At 41.1% G+C, this 22,763-nt stretch overlaps 1 protein-coding gene across 1 annotated transcript; it reads right to left on the bottom strand.

The window, feature by feature from the left end:
• Positions 1-16,585: 16,585 nt before the first annotated feature.
• LOC143882980 (uncharacterized) lies at positions 16,586-19,772 on the bottom strand. The gene is made up of 2 exons (XM_077386353.1): positions 16,719-19,772; positions 16,586-16,594 (listed from the first exon to the last, which is right to left on the bottom strand). The coding sequence occupies exons 1-2, from the start codon at positions 19,770-19,772 to the stop codon at positions 16,586-16,588; spliced, it is 3,063 nt and encodes a 1,020-aa protein (XP_077242468.1).
• Positions 19,773-22,763: the final 2,991 nt, after the last annotated feature.

Here is a 22,763-nt window from a genome sequence, read left to right as displayed (position 1 = left end):
AAAATGTACGATCAAGAAGATCAATAATGATAGACTATGGTCATAGAGACAGCAGACAAGCTATCGACCATATCTAAGACAGGACGAACAATAATTTGAGTAATACAACAAAAGAATGGATAAATGAGGTTTGCATTTGAAGGATGAACACAGGTAATATTTATCATCACTGGGTCAAGGAATAAACCATAGCTATGAGTGTGACAGGTAGAAGCCACTAGCTAGGTTTAGATCTGAAAAATGAATATACACGATTGATTGATTCAAGCCCAGGAATCTCTACTAGAAAGTAGGTCCTGATCTTATAATCAAAAGATATATGGACAAAATCTCCATGACTAGAGCAAAAGATAGGCCACGACCATGAGAGGGCAAGTAAAAGCCACTGGTCGGGTCTAGATCCGAAGAACAGACTGATATGACTAATTTGATTAGATAAGGAAGCCTCACTAATGAGTAGGCTCTAATCTGATAATCAAAATATAGATATATACATATATATCCTAACCAGGGGCACCAGCCCTAAAAGATGATCCCATAGAGTCAAGAAGCTTGACTCAAGACAGACATGTGAGTGTATTAGGACTGCGTCTGTAGCCACATAAGGTGAACTGCAATAATCTAATGATAGGACATGGCTCCTAAATCTAAGCTCCAACATGTGTAAGCAACACATGTTCGTCCTTATATGAATGCAATATATATATAAGCACATGCAGATCCTAATTGGGTTTTACTATATCAACAAATATATCCATGTACATAATATATGTAAAATGAAAGTAGAGCTCCGGACTCAATATCAGGTACTATGCATATGATCCATACTTTAAGTATATAACACAAGTACACCGAGTGTTATATACAGTATGCTTCATTGCTCACCGGCTGCTGTAAACACAAGTACACCGAGTGTTTACGACTGCAGCACTGGCGCATAGCTTGGTAATAGATACAACAGCACCATCTGGATAGTGATATCCCATGAGGCACGCATTATATCTATCCCGTGGAGCCAATAATAAGAAAATCAATAAAAGAAAATAAAGAACAAAATGATGTATGCTGTGCAATGTGTGAATCCTTTGTTTTAAACACCTATCTGGTGCCCCTGGATTTTAAGCGATTACATTCCCATTTATAATGATTTCAGCTCAAAATTCTTTAAAATTAATAACAAATGGCATTTTAACAGAGTTAGGCAATGTTCCAAGAACTCCCCAGCAGAGTCGCCAGCCTGTGGACCCCGATCCGAGAGAGCCGGCGGCGGAGGACGTGTCCCACGCGCTAACAGTCTCAGGATCATCCACATGAATGGAGAGCTCTACCAAGGAACTCTCAAAAGAATAATGCCTCTCACAGCATGAGTGGCGATATGAAAGGTGAGATACCTCTCGATTCGGGGACTAGCCCAGATTCGAGGCGTACCTTAAACAAAGAAGAGTCGCCATCCAAGGAAAAAGGCAAATGGGCCTTGGATCCCATACTATGCTCTGTTGCAACGGATAACCAGAGATATAAAATAAGGTTCGTGCCTGGTTACGAATTCGGAAGGTCTAAAGAGCACCTCATCCGCCCAAGTGCAAACACCTGGTCTCTTATGCCATTTACTTAATAATTTTGAAGAGCTTTGGGCGAAAATCATATGAAATGGGAATGAATATCTCCGAGAAGACGTCTATCTAATCATGCATGTCTCGGAGATGAAATCAAAGGCACACAAGATAAAATAAAAGAAACATGTGTCACCTAAGCATAGCTAGGTTATAAGTGACATGCCTAATGGGTGTCTAAGTTCTGATGAACAAACACATGCATGACACACCAAAAAAGTATAAGGTCTGCGCAATAAAGTAAGAAAACACTGCAAAACATAGAAAATGACTCGATACCATACAACCCTAAAACTCTAATCTATACCTAGGCCCGAGTCTTTAGATGATCTGATGTTCATCCAAAGAAGCCTACGTATCCCCGCCTCCACGAGAATCAAGGCAACGTAGTTCTTCGCACCTATTCTAAGCTATGATGCCTAAGACATCTAGACCTCTATCCTAGACTCGATCTAAAAGACCGGACTAGTTCTTAAAGCTTCTTGTGTGATTATTTAAATTCCAATGGATTGTAGATTTTAGGACACCTTATATGCCTTAACTAAATGCAGGTTAGCCCTAAGCTAATGCAGGTGGTTCCTATAATCTATGTGTAACTAGGCTGTACGCCCTAAGGGAAACAATGGGATCACTAGCATATCCAAGACTTAATCATCAGTCGGCGATATGAATCGCCAACTGACTGGACGGAGGCGCTCCTATAACTCTAGGACAAACTCCTAACTCTAACACAAACACAAACAAACCACACAACACATCAAAGACAAACTCAAAACTCTAAAACTCTTTATCTAGGACAAACTACTAACTCTAGAGGAAGATCTTGTTGAAAACAAGGTTTTGAAGATTTTTGGTATTTTTTCTTAAAATGGGTAAATGATTTATTTACAAAGGTTTGGCTGGACCTGAGATAAGAATCTCAAGCTGCACTACGTACCTCGTGGAAGAGGATCAAGCCAACGTAGTTCGAAACAGATTTCCTAACTACTCCTAATGACTCAAGATTTTTGAGATTTTTGGTTTTTTTAGATGTTTTTGTTGTTTTTAAGTATTTTTGACTCAAGGGGGACAAATCCTATCATCATAAGAGGAGGACAGACTCCTGATATCCCGCAAAGGTTGGACAGCATCCTATGCTTTGCGGGGGAAAAGAACAGAAACACAGCTCTGCAAGGGTTGGATAGCATCCTATACCTTGCAAGAGTGGATAAAAACATGATACGATGAGAGGTAGAATAGAATCCTAACCCCTATGATGATAGAATTTGATTCCTGAACAAGAGGATTGACTCTCTAGACTAAGGACGGATTCCTGTGCTAGTGGACTAATCAAACTAAGATAAAGCTCAATAAGTAATAAGGAAAGACCTTGTGCATATTTGGCAAAGGTAAAACATCCAGCCGGGCCGGACAGCTACCTAGCCCTAGGGTGCAACAAATGTGCAACCCAATACCCATAAGGGTAAGGGGTATGATGCCAAGCCGAGTAGGATGTTCTCCCAAAACCAAATGATGCACAAAGAGGAGGATGCTAATAGAATGAGACTGGGCAAGTCTCTTAGACATATAGGTAGGATAGAGAAAAAATGCGAACAAGGAAAAAGAGACCTTGTGCATATTTGGTTTAAGTAAAACACCCAGCCGGGCCGGACAGCTACCTAGCCCTAGGGTGCAACAAATGTGCAACCCAATACCCATAAGGTAAGGGGTATGATGCCAAGCCGAGCAAGGTGTTCTTCCAAAAACCAAGAGATGCACAAAGATAAGGTTTAGAAAGAAAAATGAGATTGTGAGAGACTCCTAAACAAAAAGATAAGCTCCAAGAGAGGTGCTGACGAGACACGGCATGTCTCCTAAGGATGGACTCACTAACGAGACAAAGCTTGTCTCTAAAGGATACAACTTTCTCTGTCTGAGACATAGCCTGTCTCCCTGAGAGGACTCTAGAGAACTCTTTCATTGCCCTTGCAATGAATGGATTTCTAATTTCTAGGGGATACACACCATAAAGACTTGGACAAGTCTTTAAATAAATGAGAGGAGTACTACTTGGACTAAGGGAGTCCCCTAAGGATGGGCTTAGGCTAGGGCCTTCATCGCCCTACAAGAAAAGGGCTAAGTAGTCTCTATAGAAAGAGAGAGAAGGGAGAGAGTATTACTGAGACTTAGTAATTCTCCCCTTTAAGATGGGCTTGGGCTATCGCCTTCATTCGCCCTTGCAATGAAAGGGGATTCTAGATAATCGCAAATTCTATTTCTATTCTTATAAAAAAAAATCAAGTGCTAAGCAAAGAAGAATTTTCAATAATAAAATACACAATCTATAGCAATCATGAAATGATAAACAATGGAAACTGCAGAAGCTAATCTTCTAATTCGTCCCTTCACTCCTGAAGAGATTAAAGAATCCATATTCAAAGTCGATGGTAATAGAGCCCCGGGTCCTGACGGATTCAATGGAAACTTCTTCAAAAGATTCTGGTACATTGTGGGTGATGAGGTAGTGGCTGCAATTCAATTCTTTTTCCGAACCAGTAACCTCCCCCCTGCCCTGAACTCTACCTTCATTGCTTTAATCCCTAAATGCAACAATGCTTCCATGCCTGAACATTTCAGGCCCATTGCCCTTTGCAACTTCATTTACAAGGCCATTACATCGCTGATGGCATCCCGAATGAGCAGAGTAATGTGTACAATTATTAGTCCAAATCAATCTGCTTTCATTAAGGACAGATTGATTCAAGATAATGTGCTTCTCACTCATGATCTCTGTCACAACTTTCATCGGGATACAAATAAGAAGGCAATGTGTATTAAACTTGATCTCAGGAAGGCTTATGATAATGTTCTTCATGCAGCCCTTATCAAATTCATGCTCAAAATTGGGTTCCCTCAGGTCTGGTGCAATTGGGTTCTCAAATGTATCTCCACAGCCTCTTTCTCAATCCTTATAAATGGATCCTCAAGAGGTTTTTTCAAAGCTACAAATGGGCTTAGACAAGGAGATCCCCTCTCTCCCCTCCTCTTCTGCCTTATCATGGAAATGCTATCTGTCATTCTAAACAATGCCCTTTTAGCTGGGAGAATCTCTACTCCCTTCCGGAAAGGTCAGCTTCAGATCACTCATGTATTGTACGCTGATGATGTTATGATTTTTTCCCTCCCAACACCTACTTCTAGTGCTGGTATTCAAGAATGTCTTGATACTTTCAAAGCAATTTCAGGTCTAGAAGCTAATCCTCAGAAAAGTGAATTGTTTATCACTGGCGTTAATGATCAAACTAAAAGGGATTTGAGTTCCCTCCTAGATATCAAACAAGGTACTCTCCCCATTCGATACCTGGGACTCCCTTTGGTTACCACCCGTCTAACTGCAAGGGATTGTCAACCTCTTCTCAGCAAAATCCGTAATAAGCTAGCTCTGTGGAGTAACAAGCACCTCTCGAGAGCGGGTAGAATCGAATTGATCAAGACTGTGCTATCGTCCTTTCAAATCTACTGGTCTGCTACGTTCAACATTCCTACTGGAGTTCTCAATTCGATTGAAAAGCTTTTCCGGGAATTCCTCTGGTCCGGGAAGAAAAGTTACCATCCGGTCTCTTGGGATACTATTTGTAGGCCAAAGCAAGAAGGGGGAACTGGTATCCGAAATCTCTCTGATATGAATAGAGCTGCTCAAATCAAGCTCCTATGGCAAATCATTGCTGACAGAAAGTCTTTGTGGGTTAAATGGTTTAAATTGAAATATCTAAGGAAGAAAAATTTCTGGTCCAGGCCCATGCCTGCTAATCCTCCTTGGGGGGTTCGGAGTATCTTCCATTGCAGATCCTTGGCTGTCTCTCAGATTTGCTATAGTGTTGGGGAAGGTAAGAACGTTGAATTTTGGTCTCAGCCTTGGCATCCCAATGGGCCTGTCTGTTCCCAAACATCTGAAGGAATAATTTTCAACCTTATCAACTCTGCTTCCATTGCAGACATGAAGAAAGATGGAAGCTGGTCTCATATCTTAAATCAATCCCATCTCAGTGATCTCAGAGGCCTCATTCAATCTGGCCTGTTTGGCCCTACTGACAAGGCTATTTGGAAACCCTCTCCTAGTGGCTTATTTTCTACAAAGTCTGCTTGGGACGGTCTTAGAAACCACCACCCTCCATCTCCCTGGTGGAAAGTCATTTGGAATAAAGGCCACATCCCGAGGTATAGTTTCATTGCCTGGCAAGCCTTACTGAACAGACTTAGTACTCGTGATAGACTATACTTCTTGGATCGAAATAGTGACCTCAAATGCCCTTTATGCAGAGTTGTTCCTGAATCCGTCGATCACCTGTTCTTTAATTGTTCCTTCTCTTCGTGGATCTGGCGTACTATCATCTGGAAATGTGGTTATAGACGTCGACCTCACAAGACTCTTTTGAAAGAAGAGGAATGGATCCGGTGCAATTTCAAGGGTGATGGTCAGGCTTCAACCCTCATTAAGGTGGGTTTCTGTTCTGCCATCTATATGATCTGGTGCGAAAGGAATAACAGACTTCATGGCAAACCTCCAAGACATAAACAGTTCATCCTCCAGACCATCCTTAGTGCTATTCGAGGTAGAATGCTTCATCTCCATCTCAATGACATAAGGAATCCAAGAAATATAAAAACTGCTGAAAGTTTTGGCCTTGCTTGTATCCAAAAGGATCAGATTGCCCAGTTCTGTTCTTGGGAATGTCCTAAAGCTAATTGGTCTAAGCTTAACTCTGATGCCGCCCTGGTCAATGACAAAGCTGGGCTTGGTGGGATTATCCGAAACTGGCATGGGGATACTCTCGCTCTGTATTCTATCAGAGCTGACGTTGAGGACATTCACCTTCTTGAAATGAAGGCCATTTATTATGGTATCAAGTTGGCTGCTGCCAAGGGCTGCCACAATTTGTGGATCGAATCTGACTCGCTGCTATCTGTAAATGTCATTCTTCATCTTTGGCAAACCCCCTGGAAGGCTATCCCAATCATTCACAATATCAGACAAATCCTCTCTACCTTCACGGAATGGCATATCTCCCATATCTGGAGGGAGGCAAATGCGGGGGCGGATTTTCTCTCCAAACCAGACTGCTGCTGTGAAGGTGATGACATTCCCATTCATCTCATCCCCCAAGAACTTAAAGACATTACCTCCCTCGATGCTACAGGGACCTCCTACCCGAGATTATAAGGATTCTTTATGCTGATCACCTGGAAGACTTTGTGTGCCTTCGTTAATCTGGCTTGTTTCCTCATCTTTTGGATCTTGTTAGTGCGTTCTTGGGCCTCTAAATGTATGCTATGTACTACTGATTTTTCCTTGTTTGGTCCTTGGACCTTCTGTACGAGGCTTTTTCAGCCTCCATAGCTCCTTGTATCTTCTTTAGTTCTTTTATGAATTCTGGTCGGGGTCTTGCCTAACCCCTCTTTACCGATCAAAAAAAAAAAAATGATAAACAACATTAATTAGTCCAGACCAGCCGCTGGATAGCCTAATAAAGTAAAAAAACAACATCAAACACTTCTAAACCAACCACAAACCCCAATACGGGGACTCCAATGAAATCAGATGATGCCAAAGTAATCATCTGATATCAAATACACATGATAATATTTCTAATCCCGCCTTGAGATCAGACAGTACTCATGTCGATAATATCGAACAGAGTAGTCATCTGATCTCCTTCTTCCTATTAACAATTTATTTAAATAAATAAATAAAAAAGTATTATAAGCCTGAAGGTATTCTTACCTGAACAATCTATTGATTACCGTCTTCAAACCCTAACTCAAAGCTTAGTATTAAATATTCAGCAGGTTAAATATATTTAATGATATTTCTAATTTGTACAAATTTTAGTGCCTTGCAAGGAGGAAGCAAAATAGAGACAGATTATGTGCTAAACAGTGAGGGTGAAATGTGAACAAATCTGTGTATATAAAAAGACTATCATATATGCAAATTTTGTGTCAAACCAAGGGCCAACATATGTGCAAATTTCAATGTTGAACTGAAAACATAACATTGGGCAAATGTGAATATTGAACCAAAACAGAACAGTGGATAGATTTTGTCAAAACTGTGAGCTGAAACATGGGCTGAATATGGACAGAATTTATGCAAAGACTGGTGCATAACTTGTGGACAGATTTTGTCAAAACTGTGAGTTGAAACATGGGCTGAATATACATGCAGAAATGTATCAAACAGGTAGCCAGATTGTAGACAGATTCTATGCTAAACATTTGTACTGGATTGTGCACAGCACAGAGGCTGATTTGAAGACAGATTTTGTGCATAAAATGGGACAGAATTTATAGGCAGATTTAGTGCAAAATTTGGGTTGATATGTGTACTGAATTGGTGTAAAATAAGGCTAAATCTGCTCCAAACAGGGGTAACCATATGGACGAAAATCTGTGTCCAATAGGGGTAACAACATATGCCAAAACAGTGACAGATTTTGTGCCAAAACAGTGACAGATTATGTGCCAAATAATGGACAAGTTATGTGCTTGTGGACAAAACCAAATGGGCAGCAGATATATACAATACAGGACAGTAGTTATGTGCTTGTGGGCATAACCTATAGGCAGCAGATATATACAATACAGGACAGCAGTTATGTGCAATAGTGGACGGCAGAAATGTGCAGAAAATATACATAAATCATTGGGCTGGTTAAGCACTGGTTATGGAAAGGTGAGGCACTTGATGGGTATTGGGTGGGCACTGGACTAGTTGTTCATTTGACGAGCTAAGGGCTGTTCATATACAAATGGGACATGATGGCTGTACATGTCAAATGAGATGGGGCTGAAATTATCAAATGGGATGGGAGGGCTGTTGATATCAAAAGGATGAGGGCTGCCCATATACAAATGGATTAGGGGCTGCTGTGATTGGGCTTAAACTCAACTCATGATCACTTACAAACCTTTCCAATGGCCTCAAGAGCTCTCAGCCAAGCATGGTATAGATTTATAATCTTATTCAATGCTATCCATAGATAGATTCTCAGACATGAGAGAGCATATAGGGGAAGCAATTAAATGACTAGGAGGATTGTATTCTGAACTTTCAACATGAGTAAGTCTCATCATGGGGATCAACTATCAAATTTAAAGAGCATGGCTCATCCAGTTCTTGAAGAGTAATCAAAGGGATTGCCTCAGAGTTCCAAACTTAGGTTGGGTTCAATGGTTTTAAACTGGCCATATCATTCTCTACTCCTCTAGAAGGCTCCAATGGAATCATTTCGTATAATGACATTAATCAATTTCAAGGGATATCAATCTCCAAGATGGGCTCAAAGAAAAGGTTTTGCCACTAAAAGACAAATCAGACTTTAAAAATGAAATCATCTCTAAGCTCTCTGAACATATATTAGGAGCTCAAAATCAGCTTGGAATTAAAAGTAAAATGACATTTCAGCTGCATCTAAAAAAAAAATGAACTGCATTCTCACCAACAGAAACTGAAAAGAAATCATGAAAATATATGAAGAGCAATTTAAGCTTTATGTAATTATTGAAACATGACAATGATAGCATTAAAGGTTCAGAAGGCACTGATATTAACACAAGAATCTTAAGCAGAGCTAAATTGAAATGATGCTAATTAAAATAGTGCTGAATTAAAATCAATGCAAGCCAAGCTAAGACTGTGATATCATCAAATCTCCGCCATCATGAAAAATTACCGGAGCTTGAACAAATTGAATTAAAAAAAAAAATCTCAAGTTTCAAAGAAGGACATGAGGAATCTGTAACATACCGGAGCTCCGATCTGTCAACCGGTTGTAGTCATCGGGATTTTATGGAAATTGCTGCGATTTCGTCAGAGATGGTGAGATTTTCGGATCTGACTGAAGAGTGAAGGAATTCACTAAAGATCCTTCGGATCTAAGCAAAATCAACTGATATGAAACAATGTAGCTGATGACAGGATCTAAGATAGGGCCGCCGGATTCCGGGAAAATTCACCGGAGAAGACAACTGTCTTTCTTTTCTATTTTTCAGATCCAAGTTTCCCTCTGTGTGAAACTTGATTTTTCAAGTGAAAATGAAAGAGAAAAAAGTGATAGATGATCAAGAAGGTGGAGAATCGGTAAAAAAAAATGGCTGGATGCTAGCGAGATTCGCCGGAGCAAAATGAAGAAGATGAAATCTGGTCCTAAAATTAAACAACTTAATCTAGGGTTTAAGAAAGAGAAAATGAGTACAGATCTAATCGTTGATGGAAGAATAGGTGATTTCGAGGAGAATACTGGTAATCAAAGATGATCGGAGGAGAAGAGAAAGAAAAAAAAGAAAAAGCTAGGGTTTATGATTTGGGGAAAATGGAGATCATAGAAGAAGAAAAAGAAGAAGAAGAGGAAAAGGAGGAATAGGAAATGATCTTAGCTGGAGTTTCGAGCCGGAATCATGACCGGAGTGTGACCGGAGAAGACGAAGATGAGCCGGATCTACTCTCTCTCTCTAAGCTTTCTCTCAGACTCTCTCTCTCTAAACGAATATCGCCTCTTTTCTTCTTTTTTTTGTTTCGGCTTTTTTTTTCGTATATATAGAAAAGAAAGGGGGGTTGATAATGGCACTACTGCTTGATGGGCGCACGAATGCGCGACCCCATCTGGCTAAATCACCTCCCACATTTTGATAACTGTACAAACTCCACTTGTCTTTTCCGAATTTTTTTGTCGGATTTTTCTGAAACTTTGCCGGGGCATTTCCGAGGTTTTAAGGCTTCTAAAAATGTATTCATGGGTATTTAGGGGCTTGATTTGACTTGGATTTTTCCTAAAATACAAGGTTTTTAGGGGAAAATAAAAATTTAGTGGGCCACCCTTCATTGCACTATACACGCTCTCTCAGCCCGATTGCTGGGCAAACGAGTCCCGATCTCGATGAAATTCTGCAAGGGATTAGAAGAGACCCTAATCCAGAGATTCGGATGGATTTGGCACGAGTCGGAAAGGTTTAGGGCTTAGTCAAAATGGGGTGTCTACAGATGCCCCTCTTTGGCAGAGCGTGCTTGTCGCGCGAATGTCAAAGCTGAACAGACGTCACATTTTGACTAGCCCCAAAATTGATTTAGAGAATGGGATGGAGAAAATGACTTGGTGAAAGTTGGATTATAAGAGGATTGGTTTGTTAGGAATGTTGGTTTTCTGCTCAGAGGCGGATGGTTTTATGCTCAGAGGCAAATGGTTTACGCACGGAGGTTGAAAGGTTTTAGCTTAGATGCTAGGGAATTTTAGCTCGGAGGCCTGAGTTTTTGCACAGAGGCTTGTTTCTATGTTCAAAATCATGATTTTATGCTCAGAGGCGAGGATTTATGCTCGGAGACAAGGAATTTATGCTCGGAGGCAATGATTTATGCTCGGAGGCAAGGATTTATGCTCGGAGGCAGGGTTTTATGCTCGGAGGCAATGGGTTTATGCTCGGAGGCAGAGTGTTTATGCTCAGAGGCAGGGTTTATGCTCGGAGGCAAGGTTTTATGCTCGGAGGCAGAGAATTTATGCTCGGAGGCAAGGATTTGTGCTCGGAGGCAAGGATTTGTGCTCGGAGGCAGGGTTTATGCTCGGAGGCAAGGTTTTATGCTCGGAGGCAGGTTTTATGCTCAGAGGCAGGGTTTATGCTCAAAGGCAAGGAATTTAATGCATAAAAGTTTGATTTTTAGCTCGGAGGCTTGATGGTTTAATTTTAATGCTTGGTTTATTTATATTGTGGATAGAAACTCCACTGGGGATTATGAGATAGGTTTTCAATAAGATGATAAGAAAGACTCTCAGAGGAATTTGACTAAAGCCCTACTGAAGCTCTTCTTATCTTCATTTAATGAAAATAATTATCTCAATTATCAGAGTTCACTTGATATCTTTTATAACCTGAACAGGTTATAAAAAAATGCCCCTAGTATGAATTTACTTCCATGACAAATTCATAGGAGAGCAAACACAGGGAAAAAGGTAAAAAAGGGTTTCATTTCCTGAATTTTTGAAATTACAAATCTTTTTATATATAACAGACTGAATCTGCTAATTTTCTTCTCTTTCTGTCCGCTGCCAATACTTCGAATGGTCTGAGTACTATCCTTCTGAATTCTGTTCTGCTCTGTATCATTTTCAAGGATCCACAACTTCATCATTTTTCCATCACTCCAACCTTGGAGAGACATTGACCACACAGGACTCCCCACACAAGACTTTGGAGTTTAACCCTGACTTTGACAAGGACTGAACTGTGGCTAACAACAAAGGAGGACTTCGACCATGACTTGGATTCTAAGAGAAACTGAATCTGCTTTTCAGCCTGATAAGTATTTTAAAATGGTACAGTCTACCACTTCTTAGAATCTTTCAAAAACCGTATTTAAAGGTGTTTCATTCCTCTTTTCAGGTTTTCCGTCATGGTTATTATCCCTTTGGTTTGCTTAGTCTTAACTCCTTAGCTTATAGAGTGTCACAAGAATCTCTACTGGCGCTTACTCAGACTTCAGAGTAATGCCTCAGAAGAAATAAAGTCTTGCTGGCATTCAGAGGTTTTATCCTTTTGAAGTCACTGCCATGACCAAATCACCTTTTCAGGTTTTTGATTTGGCGGACTGCCTGCCTTATATTTTGCCTGGACTGTCTGCCCTTGCAGATTTTCTATCCAGCAGGCTCTGCACCTTGATTTTTGCCTAAGCCGCCCTTTCGGGTTTTCAACTTAGCAGGTGAATGACCCTAATTTTTGCCTAGACCGCCCTTTCGGTTTTTCAGTCTAGCGGGTCTAAGACTCCATCATTTTTTCTTTCTTTCTGTTTCTCTACAAACCTGGACCTAAAATACACCAGAAGGACTTTTAGGTAGGCTTGGGTTCAAACATGTTACATATTGGTGATTTTTCATGTATTTGACCGAATCTGGCTCTCCAGACTGCCTACGTATCCCCAAAGAGAATGGGAATCAGGTCCGCGTAGTTCGCCCATTTTTGGGGTTTCAAGGATTTTTTGTTTTGTTCCTTCTTTCATATTTTCAAGGATTTGAAAGATTTGAAGGATTTGAAGAATTTGACCGAACCCGAATTAATCAGGTGGCCTACGTATCCTGTAGAAAGGAATCAGGTCAGAACGTAGTTCAAGCTTACTATCTTTTATGACGCAAGTCATAAAAGATGCCCCTGGTTTGTGTTTGTCAAGAAAAAGGGATTTTTTTTTTATAGGCCCAAAGGGTTTGCAAACGGTATTTTGACTTTTGGGTTGTTAGCTTTTGGCTCTGATTGATCAAGGATGGCCTCCTGGTGTATTTAAGCATAGTACTTCTTTAGTTGGTCCAGGTTTGTAGGTTCTGTTAATTTTTCTCCATTTTCATTGAGGAGTCTTACGGCTTTTCCAGGCAGGACTTTATCAACAATGTAAGGACCAGACCAGTTTGGCCTGAATTTTCCTCTGGGATCGAACACCGGTGCTCGATAAGATTTCAAGACGAGATCTCCTGGTTTCAGGTCTCGAACCTTGACTTTCTTATTGAATGCCCTTTCGATTCTTCTCTGATACCCTTGGATGTGGTATAAGGCTCTGAGCCTCTTTTCATCAATCATCTGCAATTCATCATGTCTGACTTTTGCCCACTCAGACTCTGGCAGATTCGCTTCCATCATAACTCTTAAAGACGGGATTCTCACTTCAACAGGGAGGACTGCTTCCATTCCGTAAACTAGAGAGTACGGAGTTACACCTGTAGAGGATCTGATCGACGTCCTGTAAGCCCACAAAGCATACGGGAGTTTATTCGACCAATCCTTATAAGTTTCTGTCATTTTGCTAATAATAACCTTGATGTTCTTATTAGCTGCCTCTACAGCACCATTTGTCTGCGGTCTGTAAGGAGATGACTTATGATGCTTGATTTTAAATTCTTCGCACAGGTGCACTACCTCTTTCTTGAAGTGAGATCCATTGTCAGAAATCAACTCATGAGGTACTCCATATCTGCAAATGATGTTTGCACGGATGAACTTCGCAACGGTATTGGAAGTTATAGAAGCATATGAAGCAGCTTCTATCCATTTTGTGAAATAGTCAATGGCCACCAAGATGTACTCGTGCCCACTTGACGACTTAGGATAGACTTTGCCAATGATATCAATCCCCCATACTGAAAATGGCCATGGCGAGGTCATAGAATGCAGCTCTGACGGAGGCACATGAATAAGATTCGCATAGACTTGGCATTTATGACATTTCTTCACAAATGCGAAACAATCTGTTTCCATTGAGGGCCAATAGAAACCGAGTCTAAGGATCTTCCTTGATAGCATTTTACCATTCATATGAGGACCACAAACACCTTCATGTGTTTGTTCAATGAGCTCCGCAGCCTGATCTTCATCAACACACAGAAGCTGAATCCCATCAAAGGATCTTTTGTACAATTCTTCACCACAAATGATGAAGTTAGCGGCGAATCTCTGAAGAGTTTTTCTCTCTTTGCTGGAAGCTTCAGGGGGATGTCCATTGCCTGAAATGAGATTTTGGATATCAGTATACCATGATTTTCCATCTGGACATCGCGCTGATATCTCAATGGCATTTACATGCGCTGGAGCCCATTGCGACCTCACAGCTAAAGGTTGGACCTCCATTGTCTCAGAAATATCCAACATCGAGGCTAAGGTAGCCAAGGCGTCTGCAAAATGATTCTTGGTTCTTGACAGATGGGTAAATGTGATATTCTTGAATTTCTTGGCCAGAGATTCGAGATAAAAATTATACGGGATCAATTTTGATTCTCTTGTCTTCCAATTACCATTGGTTTGACAAATTATCAGAATTGAATCTCCAAATACATCAATCTCTTGGACTTTCAAAATTAAAGCTGCCTCAAGTCCTGCGATACAAGCTTCGTACTCTGCCATGTTATTTGTACATTCGAATTGTAACTTGATGGATATCGGGATGTATTCTCTCTTGGGAGATACAAGCACTGCTCCTATTCCTTGTCCTCGATTGTTTACGGCTCCATCAAAATACATTGTCCATCTGGTACTTGGAATTTCTCCTTCAAGTTCCATGATCTCTTCATCAGGAAATTCAGCCTTCAGAAAAGCATTCTCCTCAACAGGAGCATCAGCTAGCTGCTCAGCAATAACCCGTCCTTTGACAGATTTCTGAGTGACGTATGTGATGTCAAACTCAGATAACAATAGCAACCACCTTGCAGTTCTTCCTGTAAGGGCGGGCTTCTCGAATAAGTACTTCAACGGATCCATCCGTGAAAGCAGAAATACCTTATTCGATAATAGATAATGTCTAAGCCTTTGAGTCGCCCAGACTAATGCTAGACAAGTCTTTTCCAAGATAGTGTACTTTATCTCATACTCTAGCATTTTCTTGCTGATGTAGTAGATAGGCTTCTCTTTCTTAGATCCTACATCCTGCTGAGCAAGCATACAACCCATTGCTGTATCTGTGATGGACAAATACATCAACAATGGTTGACCAGGAATGACTGGAGATAAGACAGGAGGCAAAGACAAACACTGCTTAACCTTTTCAAATGCTTCCTGACACTCTTCATTCCATTTCTTGGAGGAATTCTTTTTCAATAATTTGAAGATGGGTTCACATGTCATAGTTAAATGAGATATGAATCTCCTTAAGTATTGCACTTTGCCAAGGAATCCACGAATCTGCTTTTCTGTCTTTGGTGGTTGCATTTCTTGGATAGCCTTGATTTTCTGAGGGTCCACTTCGATTCCTCTTTCACTGACCATGAATCCAAGCAACTTCCCTGACGTGACCCCAAATACACATTTATTTGGGTTCAAGCGAAGTTGAAACTTTCGGATTCGCTCAAAGAACTTTCTCAAAGCGACTGTATGCTCTGGCCGAGTCCTGCCTTTGACAATCATGTCATCGACATAGACCTCGACCTCCTTGTGAATCATGTCATGAAGAAGAGTTGTCGCAGCCCTCTGATAGGTAGCTCCAGCATTTTTGAGACCAAACGGCATGACTCGGTAACAGTATGTACCCCATTGAGTAATAAATGCCGTCTTCATCATATCCTCAGGCGCCATCTTGATTTGATTGTAGCCTGAAAACCCATCCATGAAAGATAACAGAGCATGTCCAGCAGTGTTGTCTACCAGGATATCGATGTTCGGAAGAGGAAAGTCATCTTTTGGGCTCGCCTTATTCAGATCTCTGAAATCAACGCACATCCTGACTTTTCCATCTTTCTTCGGCACAGGAACTATATTTGCAAGCCATTCGGGATATTCCACTACTTCAATGAATTTTACCTCAAGTAGTTTCTTCACCTCATCATGAACCTTTAACTCCCATTCTGTCTTGAGTTTTCGGAGTTTTTGCTTCTTCGGTTTGATGCCAGGGATTAGAGGTAATCTGTGCTGGACAATGTCTTCACTCAATCCCGGCATGTCATCGTAAGACCAAGCAAAGACCTCCTTAAAATCTTTTAGCAAGGTGATTAATTCTTTGCGCTCCTCAGGAGATAAAGTTTTGCCAATCCGAATCTCCCGAATTAAAGTTTCATCACCTATATTTACAGTTTCAATTTCTTCTTCGAGTGGTTTTGCTCGGCGAATCTCCTCTTGTTGAATCATGTATTTGATTTCAAAAGGAGTTTCGTCGGCTTCCTCGTTTGAGGGGGAGTCTTGATTATTATTATTATTAGTTATTTGATCAGGCTTTGAAGCAGAATCAGAAACAGAATTAGAAATAAAGACAGGATCGTACACAAATGAGTCTTTTATTTCTTTTGCAGAATTGATGATTACATCGAATGATTCACCCACATCGGGCGTTACAGACTCTGAATTCAAATGAAATGACATGTTGACATCAGTATCAACATAGACAGGACTATCTACAAATGAAGAATCAGCGAAAACATCCTCTGACCGAGACTCGACAGGGACCGACTCTTCACCACCTCCGAGAACTACTCTGACCTCTATGGTACCTGCATCAAAAGAAAAGTTAGAAATGACAGACTCTGGGTTGAACTCAGAAACTGACACATTTTTTGAAATGACTGACTCTTTTGAAAGGACTGGACTATACTGGAGGACTACTTGGGGTATAACCTGTGCGGTCCAATTGTCTAAGGGTCCAGTAGCTGGAGTAATGCAATTTTTGGGGCTCACGAAAGGCACATCTCCTCCAATCATAGCGATGATTGGGGCCTCGACCTGATATAGGGAGTCTAGGAGATGCGGCTCAATATTTTCCACCCAATCTGCAGCTGGATCTTCTGCTATCGCTGCCAAGGTAAACTGCTCACTGTAGAAGTCTTCTGATAACTCATCAGTGAAGAAGATCTCTAACCCTGGAAGCCTCTTCCCAGTCTTATCGCACCAGGTCCCAGGAAAACCATAGAACGGACAGTCTGCCCCTTCTCTTCTGAATCGGCCGTTCATAATCATGCTGTACGGTCCTGTCGGAAATTCTGTACCCCGACGACGGCATTCAGCCCTCTTCAACATATACTTTCTCATTTCTTGAACCTCTTTTCGGGTTGGCTGATATCCTAACCCGAATAAGCCATCTACTGCTTTCAACTCTGGCCACTCAGTAGGGCCCTGTAGATTTCTTCCCAGGCCAGCTCCTGGGACATAACCATATTTTCTCATTATCTTTACTACTTGGGTGTTTGTGCTTGAGAGAAACATTATTTCTTCATTCATTGCTTCCCCAAAGGAAATAGTAGAGACTTCTAAAGAAAAGCCGGTTAAACTAACATCTCTTGATTTTTCAGTGATCAATTCAGATGTTATTTGACCAATTTCCGGCTCAGGGTCGCCTCGCACTGTGATCACCCGATTGTTTCGGACAAATTTCAATTTTTGGTGAAGTGTGGAAGGAACGACTCCAACTTTATGAAGCCACGGCCGGCCAAGCAGGAGAAAGAAAGATGTTTTGATGTCAAGAACCTGAAACTCTATCTCGAAAGTTTCACCTCCTATTTCGACTTCTGTGGCGAGTGTCCCAATGACATCTCTTCTAGTTCCGTCGTACGCCAATATCCCCTGTTCCGACGGGATAAAATCAGCTGGCTCGAATCCTAGAGTAGTGGCGGTGCTTAAAGGACATACATTTAAAGCTGACCCATTATCCACTAACACCTCGGGGACTCTCTTCTTGTTGCACAGTATGGTGATACGGAGAGGTCTTGTGTGATCTCTTCCTTCTTGAGGCAGATCCTCATCAGTAAATGACAATGTTCTAGAAACCCTGGCCATTGCCACGAGATTGACCAACTCATCGGGGGTAATTTCAACTGATACTTGAGAGGCATTTAATTCTCGAAGCACAACCTGTCTGTGTTTCGGTGATGCCATTAGTAAACCCCAGATGGACACGTTAGCTTGTGTCTTATTCAGTTGTTTCAACAAATTTTCTTCCTCTTCATCCACAGTCTGCTTCTGTTTCAGATTCTCTGCAGCTCTTACAACTTCGGCAGGATTTTCTGCTCTGAGTTCTGCAGGTTTGAAGACACGACCACCTCGTGTGACATGGCGGAGCTCGTCACACTGATCTTCCGGAAGCAACAAGTCTCCTTCTTCCAATCTTAAAACATAAGGGATCTTTTCTTTCATCTCTTCCTCCTCCTCACTCTTGAGGACATAAGAACAAGAACACTCAGAGGATCCTGTTAATCCTTCATCTAGAGGGGACAGTATGTAAGGTTTCTTGTTTTCGATCGCTTCATCTTCATCATCCCATCTCAGAACATACGGTCTATCAGAAATAACCGCACAAATACGGGAGTGATCTAAGAGGATTTCTTCAGTGAAAATGGCATACACGTTCGGGGGAGGGATTGCATGTGTAGGTAATGGGTTTCGAGTGACGTTCGGTGCTTCAACGGCAAGATCCTTTGCTTCTATCATGTCTTGGATCTTGTGTCTTAAAGCCATGCATTTGTCAGTCAAATGCCCTGAATTCTGATGATAATCACAGTACTGGTCCTTCCTCCAATACTTGGGCAAAGGGTTAGGAAGCTCTCTAGGTTCCAACAAAGTGATTTTTTTATCTCTCAGTAACTTCTTCAAAGCCACTGATAAGGAGTAAGGGAGAGGGTCGAACTGACGAAAGACCTTCTTTTCCATCGGCCTCCTGACCTCGGTCACTGCTCTGGATTGCGGTCGGTCATAACCTGGTGGTCTGGCATAACTGGGAGGCCCGGTATAGTTAACACTGTGCACCTCCTTCGGTGCCACAATAGGTCTTTTTCCTTCTCTCACATCAGACGAAGGTCTTGATCTCAGTCCCTTGGACAAAGCATCTTCGATTTGAGTTCCGGTTTTGATTAGAAAATCAAAATCAATGAAGTACTGGATTGCCATGTGGTGATAGTATTGAGATGATAAGTTTTTCACAACAATCTTGATCTGCTCTGAGTCAGGCAAACGGTGAGTCATCTGCGCTGCCTTTCGCCTCCATCGGCGAATGAAAGAAGTGAAGGTTTCATTGTGCCCTTGTTTCAGCGCCTTCAGATCTCTTTTTGTCACATCTATTCTCTCCTCCATGGAGAATTGCTCAACAAATCTATTGGCAATATCCTCCAGAGTTCTGATCTCTTCGGTTTTCAAGCTCAAAAACCATTTCTTTGCTGTTCCAGTAAGAGATCTAGGGAAAAGAAGTGCAATCTGCTCTGGAGTAAGCCCATGCTGCTGTAAGAGAGGAATAAGGGCTTTCAGATGACTCTTGGGACATCCTGTCCCATCATACTTATCATGATCCGGCATCTTGAAATTAGGAGGTAGCACAACTCCCGGTATTATCATATACTCGGCCATGTTTAATTTTTTCGGACCCTGCATTTTCATGTTCTTCATTTCCTGGGCCATCTTATCCAACCTATCGACTATCCCCTTGCCTTTATCCAGATGGGGGAGACAGTTCTCTTCTTCATACTGCTCGTCATCAGAATTGTCAAAGACTGGCAACACAGGAGGCTGAGCCATCGTAGGAGGTGGGCGAGGCATGATTGGGGTTTGCTGAGGTGCAGGATTTTTGGAAGTAGATTCTCTGTCATTCTTTAATCGGGCTATTTCTTCATTAATGGTACTCAATTGTAACATTATCGCTTTCATCATCTCATTGGTGTCCATACCATTTTGCCCATTCTCTGCCATCGCTTCAGGGGTTGGTTGCACTGGTGAAAGTATTTCTTGAAAATTCAAGGAAGGTGATAGAGGAGAAGGAAAAGAAAAAGGTGACAAGGATTGTCGGCTCAGCCTGGAATCAGATGTCTGACGGGACCAGGTTGGTTTTGAAACGAGGATTTTCTTAGGAGCAATGGCTGCTCAATCAAGAATCCTGAAATGGAAGTATAATCACTAGATTAAAATTTTGATAATCGAGATAAACTATTTTGATCAAACAATGGCAAAAGAAACAAAACACACTTTCATTAATAAGATTCAAATCGTGATTACAACGGATGAAAAATATTAATCTCTGATCACAGCTGGATAAACAGACTTGACAATAAATGGGAAATGCAGAAATCGGAATAACAAAACATGATATGGATCTTCAAGGTTCCTCAATCCGAGCTCGCCGGCTTGCGGGCTCTTCCGATATTTCTCCACGTCGGAATTTGCGAGATAAACCTAATCTCCTTTCTATATTTTTGTTTCCCCAAGCAGCCACAATGGGTCGGACGAGATCCGGAGTAAGATCTTCACAAAGAGGAGGGACTATGATTCCGGGAGGACATGGAATTCCCGTAACCTGATGGAGAATTTGCATGGGTGCATAAAAAGAAGATTTCTCGATACCCATGAGGTAAACAAATGAATGCGGGTAAGTGCTAGTAAAAACATGGAAACACGAATGACTTACCCAGCGAAACTGGCTCTCCTCTACATGTTGTAACCAATTGTGCCATTCATCAATGGACTGAGGTTGGTTGGCTATTGGTTTCCATGTATGGAAATTCTTCAGGGTATACGGATTTTGTTTTTGTCGCTGAAGAATTTGAAATTTTTCGCCGAGCCAGACATACAACAACTTCACACACCCACAGAAATTGTCTTTGATATTTTGGGAAGCAATAAGATCTAGTCCCAAAAAGGTCTCTGCTAACATGGTAGGAATGGGATTCCTCCCTTTGTTAATTTGGTCTACCACAGTTAACAAGGTTAACGGAGCAACACGAGGGTTTTTTCCGAATGACATATCGCGCAAAGACACTAAAAATCAAAGCATTGCGTCGACAACTCTGAAAACGAGAGTTAGTAGGATCGACGTTTTCAGAAAAAAGGGTGATGAGGTTTTGAACTTGCACACAAGTATCCGTTAAGCATGAAAGTGCATCGACGGTTTGATTTTTGAATAGCTTGCAAAAAATGGAATGAGAGGAATCTATGTTCGAAGATTGTATCCAAAGTCCATCTGTTGGGAGCTCTAATAAAGCACACCAATCTTCGAATATAGGACAAAGCTCGAATGATCCAAATCGAAAAACATGAAGATTAGGATCCCAGAATCTAGCGGCTGCTTGGAGAAACTTCCAATTTATATCGGAAACACTCAAATGATTGAAGGCACAGATGAACCGATCAGCCATACTCCTATCCGAAGATTCTAGCGGAAGAGCCTTAATAGTCTCGCTTATCCAGCCTTTCAACAAATTATTCGCCATGATTTAACCTAAACACAAAGAATAGGATGGGATAATTAGGGAATGGAGAATAACTTAGAATAAACAAAGAATAAAGAAGGACTTAACCAATAATCACAAGAAGGATATAATTGGCGACATCAAATGTTCCATTGATGATCAAAGATGATCAGAAACTCAGGGAAGAGACCACGGTCATAAAATGACAAAAGTAGATCATAGACCGGATCTAAATCTGAAAGGTGGACGATAAAAATGTACGATCAAGAAGATCAATAATGATAGACTATGGTCATAGAGACAGCAGACAAGCTATCGACCATATCTAAGACAGGACGAACAATAATTTGAGTAATACAACAAAAGAATGGATAAATGAGGTTTGCATTTGAAGGATGAACACAGGTAATATTTATCATCACTGGGTCAAGGAATAAACCATAGCTATGAGTGTGACAGGTAGAAGCCACTAGCTAGGTTTAGATCTGAAAAATGAATATACACGATTGATTGATTCAAGCCCAGGAATCTCTACTAGAAAGTAGGTCCTGATCTTATAATCAAAAGATATATGGACAAAATCTCCATGACTAGAGCAAAAGATAGGCCACGACCATGAGAGGGCAAGTAAAAGCCACTGGTCGGGTCTAGATCCGAAGAACAGACTGATATGACTAATTTGATTAGATAAGGAAGCCTCACTAATGAGTAGGCTCTAATCTGATAATCAAAATATAGATATATACATATATATCCTAACCAGGGGCACCAGCCCTAAAAGATGATCCCATAGAGTCAAGAAGCTTGACTCAAGACAGACATGTGAGTGTATTAGGACTGCGTCTGTAGCCACATAAGGTGAACTGCAATAATCTAATGATAGGACATGGCTCCTAAATCTAAGCTCCAACATGTGTAAGCAACACATGTTCGTCCTTATATGAATGCAATATATATATAAGCACATGCAGATCCTAATTGGGTTTTACTATATCAACAAATATATCCATGTACATAATATATGTAAAATGAAAGTAGAGCTCCGGACTCAATATCAGGTACTATGCATATGATCCATACTTTAAGTATATAACACAAGTACACCGAGTGTTATATACAGTATGCTTCATTGCTCACCGGCTGCTGTAAACACAAGTACACCGAGTGTTTACGACTGCAGCACTGGCGCATAGCTTGGTAATAGATACAACAGCACCATCTGGATAGTGATATCCCATGAGGCACGCATTATATCTATCCCGTGGAGCCAATAATAAGAAAATCAATAAAAGAAAATAAAGAACAAAATGATGTATGCTGTGCAATGTGTGAATCCTTTGTTTTAAACACCTATCTGGTGCCCCTGGATTTTAAGCGATTACATTCCCATTTATAATGATTTCAGCTCAAAATTCTTTAAAATTAATAACAAATGGCATTTTAACAGAGTTAGGCAATGTTCCAAGAACTCCCCAGCAGAGTCGCCAGCCTGTGGACC

The sequence above is a fragment of the Tasmannia lanceolata genome, unplaced genomic scaffold (assembly GCF_043159265.1).
Source record: "Tasmannia lanceolata isolate RefF3 unplaced genomic scaffold, GAP_Taslan_0.1 ptg000008l, whole genome shotgun sequence".
NCBI classification, from domain to species: Eukaryota; Viridiplantae; Streptophyta; class Magnoliopsida; order Canellales; family Winteraceae; genus Tasmannia; species Tasmannia lanceolata.
The sequence above is the reverse complement of the archived record's forward strand: the minus strand, read 5'-3'. Positions and strand labels throughout refer to the sequence as shown.

What these genes read in the sequence shown, in the direction of transcription:
- LOC143882980 (XM_077386353.1), bottom strand. Translation starts at nt 19,772, where the DNA reads ATGGCAGAGAATGGGCAAAATGGTATGGACACCAATGAGATGATGAAA.